Here is a 17,344-nt window from a genome sequence, read left to right as displayed (position 1 = left end):
TTCAGAGTCTTAGTAGGGAAGCATCTGTTACCACTGTGGGTATAACATAATCCCCCATTCCCTACAACTTCTGGGATAGCAGGGGAGCTTGCACTTGGCCTTGCAATTGTCCCAGGTTTGTCTTCAATGAACCTCGTTTTTCCCTCTCCCCGCTTCAAAATTAGTTTAAAGACCTATCAACCAGCCCTGCTAGTTCTTGTCCCAGGACTCTTTTTCCTCTTAGAGACTACCCTAGGTGACTCCGCTTTGGCAGGGGGGTTGGGCTTGATGATCTCTGGGGGTTCCTTCCAACCTCCAACTGTGATTCTGATTGCATTAGTTTTACTCTAAAAACAAGGCAAGATCTTCCTAGAAATCTTATAAAGTCTACATTTATCCATGCATCCATTCCCTGAGCATTAGATTCAAATGGAGATTACTCTGTTAGGTGTTTGTATAGATCTCTGCTGCTCTTTGTTTTCTTCTTCTTTGCTGAAACAGTGCCATTGCTGTAGAAAGGTTTTTGTTTAGTTTAGGTTTTTTATGCTATTTTTCCCCTGGGGAGGTGGTAGAAGCCTCATCCCTGGAGGCTTTAAGACCAGGCTGGATGTGGCTCTGAGCAGCCTGATCTAGTGTGAGGTGTCCCTGCCCGTGGCAGGGGGGTTGGAGCTGGATGAGCCTTGAGGTGCCTTCCAACCCTAACAATTCTAGGATGATTTTCCAGTTTAAGAAGCATTAGGAAACCAGAGTAACTCTTCCTCTTATAAAACGAGATTCTCTTCACTGCAAACTGCAGCAAATTACTGGATGCTGGAGATTTGAGTTCCCCAGGAAACTCACAGAGGGCTGAGCTTGTGTTTGCGAGCTGACCTTTCGTTATATAAACAAAGCGAAGATGTAATCTTTATGAAAGTCAAGCTGCAGATAAGATCAGCATGGTGGGCTGGTAATTACATTAAGTAGTGTCCAATCATTAGATAAAGTGTACAGTTGATCCCATGGCTTAGGTGTGGGCGAGGAATACGATCTAGCTTCACTGGTATAAAAGAAAGATGCAACTTTTTCATACCCCAGTTTCAGGATCATACCTCCAAGCATCAAGGACAGCTCACCTTCAAACACCACCCTGCAGTTTCTCAGCTGCCTGATTTACTCTTTTTGAGCAAGACAGGTAATATATGATGTTTTGTTATTGCTAAAGAAGAACAATTACATATTTTGGGGCATTCTCTTTCCCTTCTTCCCCAACATTTTCTTCCCCCTCCATTCTCTTGAAGTTTTTGCTTTGAAAATTAGCTTAAAATTTGCTTTGGGACTAGAACGTTGGTGCTTGAGGTTAAACTAGTTTTGTAAGTAAGAGAAAACGAGGTTCTGGAATTGTATTGCAGCTCTATGTTGATATTTTGTGGTTCTGCTTTGGTCTGGTAATTCTCATCAGTAACTTTGTGTTTTTCTCCTGGTCAGCGGTGTTGGTGTCAAATGCTACACAATCTGTGGTACTAACACATCTTTGGAGTCTTTAAATTGCTAGTCATGATTAACCATGTTAAGGGAAAGGGGGGAAAAGTAATGTTAATGGAGATTTCTCAGTCTTCAGTCATTTCCTTAGCATGTTATTGTGTACCTGGGTTACAAGTGAGGCACTGACAGTTGAGGTTCATTGCTGTGACACAGCCGTACCTCATGGCCAAGCATCCCAGGAAGAAATGTACACATTGTGCAAAGTATTTAACTGCTGCTGGGTGTGACAGCACCACCATCATCACCCTATGGAAAAGTAGAGAGGGACACCCCAAGTTTATGCTGAAAACATTAGTTTATTTCATGTGATCAGTACAAAGGATGCCCATGGAACAGAGCTTGCTGCAAGGTTTGTGCCAGGGCATGGACAACAGTTAGATCAGAAGGAGACTTGATGGGGTGCTTGGTGCCATGGTTTAGTTGATTAGGTGGGTTGGATTGGTTGATGGGTTGGACATGATGATCTTGAAGGTCTCTTCCAACCTGGTTTATTCTATGTATTCTATTCTATGAAGGCTTCTGATCCAGTGGAGCCTCACAGGAATGTAAAGGCATCCTCAGAGTCCCATGCACACCTGAGCAAAGACCTGTCTGCAAATACAGATAATCTCTGTGATTATCTATATTATAGATAATATAGATATAGATTATAGATAATCTTTGTGATGATAACTGTTAACATGATTTACAGAAGAAAAAAAGAGCTATTGTAAACACTGTGGTGAGACTTTCACTGCTAAGGAAGTCTTAAATTTACCATGTTCCTAAAGACCTGCTGAGATTTACTCATTACACCACATTCCAATAGCTTAAGAAAGGTCATATTTAACAGAGTACAGTAAAAGCTGCCTTTGATTTGATGGCATGATGAAATGAGTAGTGAAGACACTTAACTGGCTTAGCAGTGTGGGCACTGTAAGAAAACCAGGACAGATCATCAGGCAAAATAGATGTCACATTGGAATAGTAGAGGAGACCACATCTGGGTTTTATTGACGAGTGTTTTTGATGGTTTGGGTGTGAGCTGAACACTCTGACTCAACAGAGGAAGTGCAAAACTGCAATTTCAAATCCCTTTTGGTTAGAATAGGATAGGATAGGATAGGATAGAATAGGATAGAATAGAATAGAATAGAATAGAATAGAATAGAATAGAATAGAATAGAATAGAATAGAATAGAATAGAATAGAATAGAATAGAATAGAATAGAATAAACCAGGTTGAAAAAGACCTTTGAGATCTTTGAGTCCAACCTATCATCCAACACTCAACTTCCCTCTGCAATTGCCTCAAACTCTTATGATGTACCAAATCATAGCATTATGTATTCTTAGAAAAATTAAGATAGAGAATGCCACTGTGGCTTCACCAAAGAGCAAGAAATCACAGTCAGGGGTTGTGGTGTTATTCCTGTGGCTGGCATCTTATCGGAGGCATTGGAGCATCCAGGCCATTAAAAGGCTCAGGATGATGTGGAAACACACAGTTTGGAAAAAGCTGTCTGTCTACTCCTCACATTCTGGGGAATGTTCCTTTGGATAGAGCAGAGCTTGACATTAAGCTGAGGAATTGTGTCCCCAGTGCAGGCGAGTCTGTCAGCAGCCACGCTCCCCCTGTGGGGCTGAAAAGAGCACAGGCAGTGTATAAACTTTAGAAAGCCTTATTTGCTGGAGGGAGGGATCCACTCACTTTATTCAGTGTAACACCATAGATGCAGCTGACCTCAGTTCAGTTCCCCAAATGTTTGGCAGAACTAGAGGAGGCTGTGGATGGGGTGCTTGGTGCCATGGCTTAGTTGATTAGGTGGGTTGGACTGGTTGATAGTATCATAGTATCATAGTATCATTCAGGGTTGGAAGGGACCACAAGGATCATCTAGTTCCAACCCCCCTGCCATGGGCAGGGACACCCCACACTACATCAGGCTGGACAGAGCCTCATCCAGCCTGGGCTTAAACACCTCCTGGGACGGGGCCTCGACCACCTCCCTGGACAACCCATTCCAAGGCTTCACCACTCTCATGGGGAAGAACCTCCTCCTCACATCTAGCCTGAATCTCCCCACCTCCAGCTTCATTCCATTCCCCCTAGTCCTATCACTACCTCAGATCCTGACAAGTCCCTCCCCAGCCTTCCTGTAGGCCCCCTTCAGATACTGGAAGGCCACAATGAGGTCACCTCGGAGCCTTCTCTTCACCAGACTGAACAGCCCCAACTCCTTCAGTCTGTCCTCATAGGAGAGGTGCTCCAGCCCTCTGATCATCCTTGTCGCCCTTCTCTGGACACCTTCCAGCACCTCCAGATCCCTCTTGTAATAGGGGCTCCAGAACTGGACACAGTACTCCAGGTGGGGTCTCACCAGGGCTGAGTAGAGGGGGAGGATCACCTCCCTCGACCTGCTGGCCACACTTCTCCTGATGCAGCCCAGGATCTGATTGGCTTTGCGGGCTGCAAGTGCACATTGAGAGCTCCTGTTGAGCTTCTTGTCCACCAGCACCCCCAAGTCTCTCTCCTCAGGGCTGCTTTCCAGCCAGTTACTGCCCAGCCTGGATTTGTGCCTGGGATTGCCTCGACCCAGATGCAGGACCCTGCACTTGCTCTTATTGAACCTCATGAGGTTGGCTTGTGCCCACCTCTCCAGCCTGTCAAGGTCCCTCTGGATGGCCTCCCTTCCCTCCAGCGTGTCTGCTGCACCACACAGCTTGGTGTCATCAGCAAACTTGCTGAGGGTGCACTCAATGCCACTGTCCATGGCACCCACAAAGATGTTGAACAAGACAGGTCCCAGGACTGATCCCTGAGGGACTCTGCTTGTCACTGGCCTCCACTGGGACATGGAGCCATTGACAGCCACTCTTTGGGTGTGGCCATCAAGCCAGTTCCTTATCCATCTAGTGGTCCACCCATCAAACCCATGTGTCACCAGTTTGGAGACCAGGATGTGGTGCGGGACATAGGTTGGACGCGATGATCTTGAAGGTTCTATTCTATTCTATTCTATTCTATTCTATTCTATTCTATTCTATTCTATTCTATTCTATTCTATTCTATTCCATTCCATTCCATTCCATTCCATTCCATTCCATTCCATTCCATTCCATTCCATTCCATTCCATTCTAAACTGTGTCTAACCTGCAGACATCTGCAGGTTCATCTTGATGAGGGAGCAGGGAGCAGATAAGGGGCAGCTGCTTCTCAGAAACCTGAGAGCCGTGTTCAATGCTTCCATGGGGCCATGTGTTAATGGCATCCCCTGTTCCCTTTGCCACATCAGAAGGCTATTGTTTTCACTTGGATGGATTTTTGATAAAAGCCAAGGCAGAGAGGAGTAACTACAGGTTGCATTCAGTCCTCATACCTACATACATGCTGGCTTCTTGGTACCTCTTCCAAATACTTCTTTCCACGGCTACCAGGATTGCAAACAATGTTTCTTTCTCCCTGTTCATTACTAACTTTACTGGCACTACTGCTTTTAAGTACTTTATCCTCTGTTTTCTGCCACCATGAATTGACTTGCTAGATGGATGATGAGGAGATGAAGTTACTTGTACCCAACATCCAACCCTTGCCACCCATTAATTGCAGCCTTATTGGCCTCTTAGCCATTCAGTTTTGCTGGGCTTCAGATCTATCTCTTACCTCGAGTTTCTGCTGTCTTAATTAGAAAGAGGCTTGTTTCCACTTAATTGCACTGGAGAGCATTACACTTGCTCATAAACTTTCTATCTTTCCACTATACTAACCCCAGTCAGGCAAGGGCTATGTTCTTGTCATCCTGTCTTTGGTCTCAGCATCACCTGCCTGGGTATGATCTCTTTCTGACTGCTTCAAGGACAGAGCTCTCCTTGATTGTGTTCCTAGGTTTCAAAGCTACTTTGTAGGGCCTGTGCTCTGCTGCCATCTGAACCTTTGATGACTGTGTTGTAGTCCTGTTTAATCAATGAAACAAGACCTGCTGACTTGTGTGGGGAATTTGTGCAGCAGTGAAGTGTCCTTTTCCTAATCAATACTCTCTTTGCACACATCCCAGTGCTCCAGGCTCTCTTTCTGGTAATGATACGAGGCAAGTGGCTTCACTCCTTGCACCACCTCAGGTTTGCCTCTCTCTCCAGATGTAAGCAGGCATTAATTGAATGTTTGCATCATTGTGGCAGTTCTTGCAGGGATTCTGCTGCATAGGTACAGTATCTTCAAAGAAATATTTTTCCATTATGTGAAAGCTATCTTCATTTAATTATACTTGATTTTCTACCATCTCTCCTGGTTAGGGTCGGCAGTGCTTTCTCTGAGCAGCAGAGCATGCTTAAATGGCCTCTACACCATCTCTCACAATCAATTTTTGTCTTGCTGGCATTACTGCCCTTCTCCTTCCTGCCTCATTTTTAGAAATATTTGGAGCCACAGTTTCATCTGTCCCTGGAGAATATTTGTCATGAAGTAGCAGCATTGGCTGCTGTATCTGGAAGAACAGAAGCTCTTAAGTAGTTAAGGATTTATGCCTCTTTTTTTCCCCCTTTTCTCTCTCTCTCTCTCTTCTTTTTCTTTTTGCTTGCTAAGCACATTAGCTTTCAGTATCTAAAATGTATATATCAGTGTTGGTAGCTTGGGGCTTCATTCTGCACATTAGTCATTAGCACATCATGCTTTTGTGTGACAGTTTCAGTCTTTTAAAGTCAAGGGATCAGATGGTTTGTGAAGTCACAGACAACACTGTTTGAAAGAGCCAGTTGCAAGAGTTCAGACACAACCCAGACAAGCTGTCAGTCAGCTGCAGGTGGAGCCTGGGGGGGCTTGACTGCAGAGGTGGAGAGATCTACAGGATCAGATAATGTTTCTGAGAAGGCAGGTAAATAGTCTGGTGAATAGGAGCTGCAAGTTTAGTTTGCTGCCTGAGGTGCTTGGCTGAATCCAGTCAGAAACGACAGGGGCTAGTGCACTGCCACCACCAAGCACCTCTCTTCATGGTGAAGGTGAGCAATGAAAACTTGTAAGGGCAGGAAAAGTCTCCCTCTTGAAATGCACTCTGTGACACAGCAGTAAAAAGACCTTGAGATCCAGTCCTTCAAGACAAGGCTGTCTCTGATCAGCCAGATTGGGTGAAGGAGTGCTGCTGTCTCTGGTCAACTGTACAGGCTGCCCCAGATGGGGAAATCAATCCCTTGGCATCCTTTATACATCCTTTTCTCCGTGGACCAAATTATTTCATCATGGAATATAAGCCATTCCTGTTCATTTTTAAAAGAAGGGCTCAAGCCTATGTTTGAGAAGAAAGTAATTATTAAGGGGGAAATTCTGTTTTCTGAGTGAGAGACTGAGCCAAAATGGTCTGTGATGGGGGGTAACGAAACAGTCAGTACAATAAGGAGGCTTAGTGCTTGAAAAGGAAGGTTACAAACTTCAGGCCTAATAAAACACTGCAAATACTGACAAAGGCAGAAGTGAGGTTCAGCATTTTGTTTTATGTGTTCAGGGCTGAGATGAACCCAAGTTTTTTAAAAGTAGCTTTAATTGACAAAGTGTTTATAACATGAAGGTCTGAAAATCATAGAATCACAGACTCAACAAGGTTGGAAAAGACCTCAAGGATCATCAAGTCCAACCTGTCACCACAGACCTCATGACTAAACCATGGCACCAAGTGCCACGTCCAATCCCCTCTTGAACACCTCCAGGGATGGTGACTCCACCACCTCCCTGGGCAGCCCATTCCAATGTTTAATGACTCTCTCTGTGAAGAACTTTCTCCTCACCTCCAGCCTAAACTTCCCCTGGTGCAGCTTGAGACTGTGTCCTCTTGCTCTGGTGATGGTTTCCGGGGAGAAGAGACCAACCCCTTCCTGGCTACAACCACCCTTGAGGTAGTTGTAGAGGGCAATGAGGTCACCCTTGAGCCTCAACCCCAGCTCCCTCAGCCTCTCCTCATAGGGCTTGTGTTCAAGGCCTCTCCCCAGCCTTGTTGCCCTTCTCTGGACACATTCGAGAATCTCAATGTCCTTCTTAAACTGAGGGGCCCAGAACTGGACACAGGACTCAAGGTGTGGCCTAACCAGTGCTGAGTACAGGGGCACAATGACTTCCCTGCTCCTGCTGGCCACACTATTCTTGATGCACGCCAGGATGCCAGCCTAGATCCTACCTGACTTCCCAGTGAGGGAGGCCCTCCCAGGCCATTCCAGTTCTGTGGCACAAAAGAAACACCAGTTTCTTATAACCAATTTATGGCCATGTATTTTTTTTTCTGTCTTTGTCCAGGTGGGTACAAAATGCCTCAGAATAATTTTATAAGTCCCATGGTAGTTAACACAATCCACCCTGCCAATCTTAAGTATGGCATTTATTTAGCACATCTGATGTTTGGAGACAGAGTGAACCGAGGTTTCAGTCCTCTCTTCTGCCTCGGTGAAATGTTATTGTGAATAATAATATTAATGCAAAAAAAGTGTATTAAAAAACATCAAGCAGAGAATTTGAGATGATATTCATGGAGTTACAACTTCTATGTTCTGCCTCCTTAATGCTACAGCCCCCCCAGTTATTCATGTTGGAGTTATGCATTCATTACCCTGTTCTATAGGTTTGATCTGGATCAAATAGAGCCACACAAGTGCATTTCTGTTGAATTACCCAGAGAACAAACAGACTGAAGGATGGCCAAGGGCTCAGGTCCAGCCAACATGGATTTAGGAAGGGCAGATCCTGCCTCTCCAACCTGATCTCCTTCTATGATCAGGTGACCGGTCTGGTGGACGTGGGGAGGCCTGTGGATGTGGTCTACCTAGACTTCAGCAAGGCCTTTGACACCATCCCCCACAGCAAACTGCTGGCTAAGCTGTCAGCTCGTGGCTTGGACAGCAGCACTCTGAGCTGGGTTAGGAACTGGCTGGATGGCTGAGCCCAGAGAGTGGTGGTGAATGGTGCCACATCCAGCTGGCAGCCAGTCACCAGTGGCATCCCCCAGGGATCAGTGCTGGGCCCCATCCTCTTTAAAATCTTCATTGATAATCTGGATGAGGAGATTGAGTCAGTCATCAGCAAGTTTGCAGATGACACCAAGTTAGGAGCAGATGTTAGTCAGTTAGAGGGTAGAAAAGGCTCTGCAGAGGGACCTTGACCAACTGGACAGAAGGCCAGAGTCCAATGGGATGGCATTCAACAAGTCCAAGTGCCGAGTGCTGTACTTGGGCTACGGCAATCCCATGCAGAGCTACAGGCTGGGGTCAGAGTGGCTGGAGAGCTCCCAAACAGAGAGGGACCTGGGGGTGCTGATCGACAGCTGCCTGAACATGAGCCAGCAGTGTGCCCAGGTGGCCAAGAAGGCCAATGGCATCCTGGCCTGCATTAGGAATAGTGTGGCCAGCAGGAGCAGGGAAGTCATTGTGCCCCTGTACTCTGCATTGGTTAGGCCACACCTTGAGTACTGTGTCCAGTTCTGGGCCCCTCAGTTTAAGAAGGACATCGAGACACTTGAATGTGTCCAGAGAAGGGCAACAAGGCTGGGGAGAGGCCTTGAGCACAAGCCCTATGAAGAGAAGCTGAGGGAGCTGGGATTGTTTAGCCTGGAGAAGAGGAGGCTCAGGGGTGACCTGATTGCCCTCTACAACTACCTGAAAGGTGGTTGTAGCCGGGAAGGGGTTGGTCTCTTCTCCCACCTATCAAGCACCCCATCAAGTCTCCTCCTGAACACCTCCAATGATGGTGATTCCACCACCTCCCCGGGCAGCCCATTCCAATGGGCAATCACTCTCTTTGTATAGAACTTCTTCCTAACATCCAGCCTAAACCTCCCTTGGCACAGCCTGAGACTGTGTCCTCTTGTTCTGGTACTGGCTGCCTGGGAGAAGAGACCAACCTCTACCTGTCTACAACCTCCATTCATGCACTACCTGTAGAAGGACAGATCCACAGTGCCTCATGTAGCCTTCCTACACCAAATCAATGTATTGAAAAGATGTTTAAAAGTTTGAGCTGATCGGGATATGTTTATACCAAACCAGCTTTCTCTTACTCAGAAACCAAAAGCTAAGCTGCTGCGTCGGCAATACGAAGACCAAAAGAAATCTTGGGCCAGAAGGCTGCAGCAATGCTGAGCACCCTGGGACTCCCTCTACCCCAGGTGGTGCAGGTGGCCCTGGGCTGTTTCAAGCCCTCCTGAGCTCTCTTTCTGCACCACATCTCCTCGGATGCTCTGGAGCACAGTTTGCAGTGCCTCCCAAATCACGGAATCAACCAGGCTGGAAGAGACCTGCAAGATCATCAAGTTCAACCAATCTAATCAACTAGACCCTGGCACTTAGTGCCTTGTCTTAAACACAGTCTTTGTTTAAACACCTCCAGCGACATTGACCCTGATGAGCAGGAATGTCTTTTAAAAATCTTATGGAGTTTAACAGAGGAACAGAGCTGACAAGGAACTCCTCATTGTTGGCTGGAATGCAGGAAGGGGTAGAGGATTAGACAGATAGCATTTGCATAGATAAGAAATAACAGGGTTTTTCTGTAGTTTACTTCTGTTTTGTATAGATAGAAGACATCTGGATAGGGTGCATACCTCTGTTGTTTTTAGATAGATAACCTTTGTATAGCTAGAGAACATCTGGGCTTTTCTGTGAAATATTAACATGCCTCTGCCATTTCAGACAGATAACTTTTTGTGTATAAGCCTGCACAAAACTCTCTGAAGACACACAGGTCTTTTGAAGGGATTCTACCTGTGTCCAGCATTGCAATAGAAGCATAATACAAGAAACTTACTGAGTCTCTTGTCTTTCTCTAAGTCAACCCCTCCACCTCCCTAGGCAGCCCAATCCAATGGGCAATCTGTCTTGCTGTGAGGAACTTCTTTGTAAGATCAAGCCTAAACTTTCCCCTGTGCAATTTGGGACTGTGTCCTCTTGTTCTGGTTGAACACAAGCCCTATGAGGAGAGGCTGAGGGAGCTGGGATTGTTTAGCCTGGAGAAGAGGAGGCTCAGGGGTGACCTTATTGCCCTCTACAACTACCTGAAGGGTGGTTGTAGCCAGGAGGGAGTTGGCCTCTTCTCCCAGGCAACCAGCACCAGAACAAGGGGACACAGTCTCAAGCTGCGCCAGGGGAGGTTCAGACTCGAGGTGAGGAGGAAGTTCTTCACCGAGCGAGTCATTCGGCATTGGAATGGGTTGCCCAGGGAGGTGGTTGAGTCATCGACCCTGGAGGCATTCAAGGGGAGATTGGACGTGGCACTTGGTGCCATGGTCTAGTCATGGGGTCTGTGGTGTCAGGTTGGACTCGATGATCCTCGAGGTCCTTTCCAACCTAAGTGATACTGTGATACTGTGATACTGTGGTTGCCTGGGAGAATAGATCAACCCCCATCTGACTACAATCTCCCTTCAGGCAGTTGTAGAGAGCAATAAGGTCTCCCCTGAACCTCCCCTTCTCCAGACTAAACACCCCCAGCTCCCTCAGCTTCTCCTCACAGGGCTGTGCTCCAGACCCCACACCAGCTTTGTTGCCCTTCTCTGGACACATAAACTGGAGGAAATTTTCTCCCTCTGAGAACAGGACTATGAAAATCTGTTTATGGGGACTTTGACACTAAAGAAGTTGTGGAATCATAGAATCATTTAGACTAGAAAAGACCTGTAAGATCATCAAGTCCAACCAAAAACCTAACATTGCCAAGTTCACCACTGAACCATGTCCCTAAACACACTTGTTTTAAATACCTCCAGGGTTGGTGACTCAACCACTTCCCTGGGCAGCCTGTTGCAATGCTTGATAACCCTTTCAGCAAAGAAAACTTTTGTATAATATCCAGTCTCAAACACCCCCCTGGCAAAACTCGAGGCTGTTTCAGTGTGTGGACAACTAAGGAACAGGAAATTATGTCCTGATGTGAAATTATTTTCTCTGAAATGAGTCTTTCTGTGTCCTAGATTCTGCAGATTCTTTCATCTTCTCTGTAAGCATTTGCTGGCTTTATCCAGTCTACCATAAATATTAGACAGTTATGACATTTGAAGTTTATGTTCTGTGGCTTATGTTAATATCTGGGGGGAGGGGGAGGGGAGGAAGAAAACTTGTTAAAGATGTGGAAAGAAAGGTGCTTCTTTGTTACTGTGGTGAAGTCAATTTTCTCAGCCTGTAAAATACAGCTCAGTACACTGCATTTTCAGTTTCCAGTCCTGCTTCTAAATTGTCTCTGTTACCTGCACTGAATGCTGTATCAGGGAGCAGCCTAGAGACTGGTGCTGCACTCAGTGCAAAGCAGTCCCTTAAAGATGTTCACATTTGTATTTCCAGGCGGCTCATGGATTGCTACAGGAAGTATGCAGCTGTCACTTTGACCATTTTGTCTTTATTTCTGCATCTTCTTCACGCTTTCCCAGATGGAGAGTTTCTCATGCAAGGTAAGCTGCATCCAGTGTTCACAAATAAGGCAATTATTCATCAGGAGCATTAATTTGACTTCCACATCTTTTACAAGCGTGCTCATAAATCTGATTGTTCCGTTGCGTTTGTTAACGCTGAGGTATGAAGGGATAAGAAATCAAGACAGTTTTGCTGTGAGCACGCTTCTTATTTCTTCTCTCAACTTGCTTTCTCCAGGTCAGGAGTCTCCCAGGTGACAGCATCCTCATATTGACCTGAGTGGTCTTAATGCTTGAAAGAATATCAGATAAAAGCATTTTGGTTTCTTGTACTCCTGAGACCTGTTACGGCAACGTAACGTCAGGCATAGCAGAACCATAGCTTCTCCTTAGAACATGCAGAATGCTGTTCCCCACGTAGATCCCAGACTATGGGATGTTGGGGGTGTAGCATTCTATGACAGAGGCATATATAGGAAGATTTTTAGCAGTGTTTTGGAGGTTGTGGCTGGTTCTGTTTTTACTCAAACTGAATCTAGCAAAATGTGAGCTACAAAAATCTTGGGACCACTGGGGGCATTTTAAAAACTCTTGTTGTCAAGAGTCTGGCCTGAAAAGAGGCAATTCCTAAGAAGCACTGCAAATCCTGCTGGTGCTGTTTAACTATCTATAGCTAGTAGGAGGTTTTCTAGGGACAGCTAGTGCAGTAGACATACAGAAGCCCTCCACAGCTGTCAATAAAACTGGGGGGGAAAAAAAAACACATTAAAGATACAGCAATGCCTGTACCTTACCTAGAAAGCCTCAGCCTATTTTTACAGTCTGTGCATGTTGCAGGGGTGAAGGACTCTGAAGGGGAAGTTTGGTGTCTGTGCTTTTCTATCCTGCAGATGTCAAGCAGCAGAATGCAGCTGGTGCTGCCTCTTACCGCCTGCACTTTCTCCTTTCCTATAGAAAATGGAAATGCAGCTGGAGACCAAGTAAAAGTCTCCTCCTTATATTTTTATGGCAGGTTGTCCAGAGTGCAAGCTAGGGGAGAACAGATTCTTTTCCAAGCCAGGAGCTCCCATTTACCAGTGCACTGGGTGCTGTTTCTCTCGGGCCTATCCCACTCCAATGAGATCCAAGAAGACCATGCTCGTTCCAAAGAACATTACATCAGAAGCAACCTGCTGTGTAGCAAAGGCTTTTACCAAGGTGAGGGTGTGAATGAGACCTGTTTAAGCTCATTTGAAGCTGCAGTGTTTAACTGGAGCAGAGAATGGAAAAGAATATGGTTTTGCCAGAGAACTATTTGAGGGAAGTGTCTTGACATTTACATCCTCTGGGCTTGAGTTCTTTCTTTTCTAGAGAAGGAATGAAAGTGTCAGCCAGTACCAAGTCTGATATGCAGCTGGGATGTGGAAAGTGGTGCAGTGCCCTTGGTGTCAGTGAAACTGCTTTGACTCATGACACCTGCAGTTCTGGTGGTGGACTTGTCCCCTCATTTTCAGCTCTCCTTGATGTGCACCCTCCCTTCAAATGCTATGCAGTGTATTTGATTTTAATAAGTCGTTTTCCTTGCTTCTTCCCTGTATAGGCAGGAGTTCTCTGGAGAGATGGCTAGTCAGTATTATCAGTGATCTGTGTGGGAATGAGGAACCAAAACCATCTGTGCTTGGTAGATTAATTGAGATTGTGTTTTACTTTTAAGGGTATAGAAGGAGCTATAAATGTGTGCAGCCACTCTGACAATTTAACATTCCTGTCTGGAAGGTTCTCTTACAGTGAGATTCTGGTGAAAGCTGATTATTTTGGGGTGATTCAGCTCCAGGTGAATTTGATGTAACAGCTAAGGGGTCTGTTATATGGTGATCTGAATCAGGCTCATTAAGTGTGTTGGCTGGACACTCAAGAGGTTCAGTTACTCACTCACAGATTTGGTGTCATTTGAGATGCCCTAGGGTACTGAAGGCATCTGGGTATGCCTGGCAGACATAGGCCCCATAAAAGACCTTCTAGAGTGGCAGCTGGAGGCTTGGTGAGATTTCCTCTGAGATCTCAAATGGCAATTGACAGCTCTGTGTGCACAGCTGAACAGTGCTGGATCTCCACTGGCTGTAATGAGAGCCTACATACACTTGACTTACCTATAGACACCTACAGCTGAACCCCTCGAGGCTCTCTGCCTGAGCAGAGCACAAAGCTTTTCCTAGACCCCCGATGCTATACCTACCTTGAGGCAGCAAGTAGAATTTGGTTGAGATTAAAAGCAAAGATGACTCACTGCTTGTGTGGTCTTCATTTTTATAACCCCCATGTGAATTATTTTGAAGGACACTTCCTGATTTTTCATGGGTTGGTTCCTGGACACTTTTTGACTATTAGCTGCTTTAAGAAGTGCCAAATTAAGGATGCCAAACTATGCCACTTCTGTGAAACTTCTCTTTATGGCTTCAAAAGACACTGATGATACAGCTCCATAGGTCAGAGGCCATCCTAGTACAGTATCACAGTATCACAGTATCGCCAAGGTTGGAAGAGACCCCAAGGATCATCGAGTCCAACCTGTCACCACAGACCCATGACTAGACCATGGCACCAAGTGCCATGTCCAATCTCCTCTTGAACACCTCCAGGGATGGTGACTCCACCACCTCCCGGGACAGCACATTCCAGTGACTAATGACTGTCTTGGTGAAGAACTTTCTCCTCACTTCCAGCCTAAACTTCCCCTGGTGCAGCCTGAGCCTAACATCCATTCTGAAATTCCCCTGCTGCAGCTTGAGACTGTGTCCCCTTGTTCTGGTGCTGGTTGCCTGGGAGAGGAGACCAACCCCTTCCTGGCTACAACCACCTTTCAGGTAGTTGTAGAGGGCAATAAGGTCACCCCTGAGCCTCCTCTTCTCCAGGCTAAACAATCCCAGCTCCCTCAGCCTCTCCTCATAGGGCTGTGCTCAAGGCCTCTCCCCAGCCTTGTTGCCCTTCTCTGGACACGCTCAAGTGTCTCAATGTCCTTCTTAAACTGAGGGGCCCAGAACTGGACACAGGACTCAAGGTGTGGCCTAACCAATGCAGAGTACAGGGGCACAATGACCTCCCTGCTCTTGCTGGCCACACTATTCCTTATGCAGGCCAGGATGCCATTGGCCTTCTTGGCCACCTGGGCATACTGCTACACATACCCCAATGACCCTGTGTACCTCCCAGTTCAGAAAGAGGCTTCAGGCATCACTTAGTTGAGAATGCTGGCTTTGCTCTGTAGCCTATTCTAACCATTTGTTATATGTGTGTGTTTTCTTTTTTAAGATTACCCTTAAGGACAATGTGAAGATAGAGAACCACACAGATTGTCACTGCAGTACCTGCTACTATCATAAATCCTAAGGCCTGTCCCTTTGGTGATGACCAAGGACAACGGTGAATGGAATATCTGCGTCTCAGCTTTCACAGCACTGCTGTGCAGAGTCTTGTTCTCTGGTCAAGGCGCTGGGTAGACCTCTGAACAAGATGGATGATTGTTTTATTTCCTCTTTGCTGCTTCATGCATTTAAGTAAGTTCCATTATTTCCATTAGGGATGAAATACAGCACTTGCATGACAACCAAATGCTTTGGTCTATTTTTAAAATAAACTGTCAGTTAACTCACCAGTGTTTGCTGAGGGGAAAAAAAAAATGATGATTTAATAGTTCCAAACAACAACAACAACCACCACAGAAAAGATTTTGCTTCAGTTCATTTCTAGATTTATTTTTTTAGTTATTCATTTATTTTATGGGAGAGGGAGGGAATGAGGAAGAGGGGTAGCCAGGAAGCCAGGGAATTATAGGCCTGTCAGCCTGACCTCAGTGCCAGGCAAGATCATGGAACAGGTCATCCTGAGTGCAATAACACAGCACTTACAGAATGGCCAAGGGATCAGGCCCAGCCAGCATGGATTTAGGAAGGGCAGGTCCTGCCTGACCAACCTGATCTCCTTCTACGAGCAGGTGACTGCCTGGTGGATGTGGGGAGGCCTGTGGATGTGGTCTACCTGGACCTCAGCAAGGCCTTTGACACCGTCCCCAATAGCAAACTCCTGGCCAAGCTGTCAGCCCATGGCTTGGACAGGAGCACACTGTGATGGGTTAGGAACTGGCTGGATGGCCGAGCCCAGAGAGTGGTGGTGAATGGTGCCACATCCAGCTGGCAGCCAGTCACTAGTGGTGTGCCCCAAGGATCAGTGCTGGGCCCTGTGCTCTTTAACATCTTTATTGATGATCTGGATGAGGGCATTGAGTCCATCATCAGTAAATTTGCTGATGACACCAAGCTGGGGACAGGAGTTGATCTGCTGAAGGGTAGAGAGGCTCTGCAGAGGGACCTCGACAGGCTGGACAGATGGGCAGAGTCCAAGGGCATGAGATTGAACACATCCAAGTGCCAGGTTCTGCACATTGGCCACAACAACCCCAAGCAGTGCTACAGGCTGGGGTCAGAGTGGTTGGAGAGCAGCCAGGCAGAGAGGGACCTGGGGGTACTGGTTGATGGTAGGCTGAACATGAGCCTGCAGTGTGCTCAGGCAGCCAGGAGGGCCAATGGCATCCTGGCCTGCATCAGGAACAGTGTGGCCAGCAGGAGCAGGGAGGTCATTCTGCCCCTGTACACTGCACTGGTTAGGCCACACCTCGAGTACTGTGTCCAGTTCTGGGCCCCTCAGTTTAGGAAGGAGGTTGACTTGCTGGAGCATGTCCAGAGAAGGGCAACGAAGTTGGTGAGGGGTTTGGAACACAAGCCCTATGAGGAGAGGCTGAGGGACCTGGGGTTGCTTAGCTTGGAGAAGAGGAGACTCAGGGGTGACCTTATTGCTCTCTACAACTACCTGAAGGGAGGTTGTAGACAGGCGGATGATGGTCTCTTCTCCCAGGCAACCAGCACCAGAACAAGAGGACACAGTCTCAGGCTGCACCAGGGGAGGTTTAGGCTGGAGGTTAGGAGGAAGTTTTACACAGAGAGAGTGATTGCCCATTGGAATGGGCTGCCCAGGGAGGTGGTGGAATCACCATCACTGGAGGTGTTCAGGAGGAGACTTGACAGGGTGCTTGGTTGCATGGTTTAGTTGATTAGGTGGTGTTGGATGATAGGTTGGATGCGATGATCTTGAAGGTCTCTTCCAATCTGGTCTGGTCTGGTCTGGTCTATTCTATTCTATTCTATTCTATTCTATTCTATTCTATTCTATTCTATTCTATTCTATTCTATTCTATTCTATTCTATTCTATTCTATTCTATTCTATTCTATTCTATTCTAAAGTGGGCAGAAAACAGCAATAATTCCTCCACATTCATTTAGTGATTTGATTGTTTTGAACACTCAGCACACTGTTTCTCCTGTTCCTCTTCCACTTTTATTTTCTTGAGCTTGTGGGCAGAAGGTGTAACAGGGTATCATCCATGCACAGTGCTCTGTCTTTCTGTACCACCTTTTGGTTTTTTCTCTCAACTTACTCTCCTCCCATACAGATAGCTAT

The 17,344-nt window shown here is 46.4% G+C and overlaps 1 protein-coding gene across 1 annotated transcript; it reads left to right on the top strand.

The window, feature by feature from the left end:
• Positions 1-1,080: 1,080 nt before the first annotated feature.
• CGA (glycoprotein hormones, alpha polypeptide) lies at positions 1,081-15,318 on the top strand. Its single transcript, XM_068149140.1, has 4 exons — positions 1,081-1,150; positions 11,786-11,892; positions 12,866-13,050; positions 15,142-15,318. Exons 2-4 carry the CDS (start codon positions 11,793-11,795, stop codon positions 15,217-15,219), a joined length of 363 nt encoding a protein of 120 aa, XP_068005241.1. The 5' UTR covers positions 1,081-1,150; positions 11,786-11,792; the 3' UTR covers positions 15,220-15,318.
• Positions 15,319-17,344: the final 2,026 nt, after the last annotated feature.

Source organism: Melanerpes formicivorus, unplaced genomic scaffold (assembly GCF_026170545.1).
Source record: "Melanerpes formicivorus ecotype bairdi unplaced genomic scaffold, bMelFor1.0.p_v2 SCAF_2, whole genome shotgun sequence".
Classification (NCBI taxonomy): domain Eukaryota; kingdom Metazoa; phylum Chordata; class Aves; order Piciformes; family Picidae; genus Melanerpes; species Melanerpes formicivorus.
This window is presented reverse-complemented; position numbering and strand designations above follow the sequence as displayed.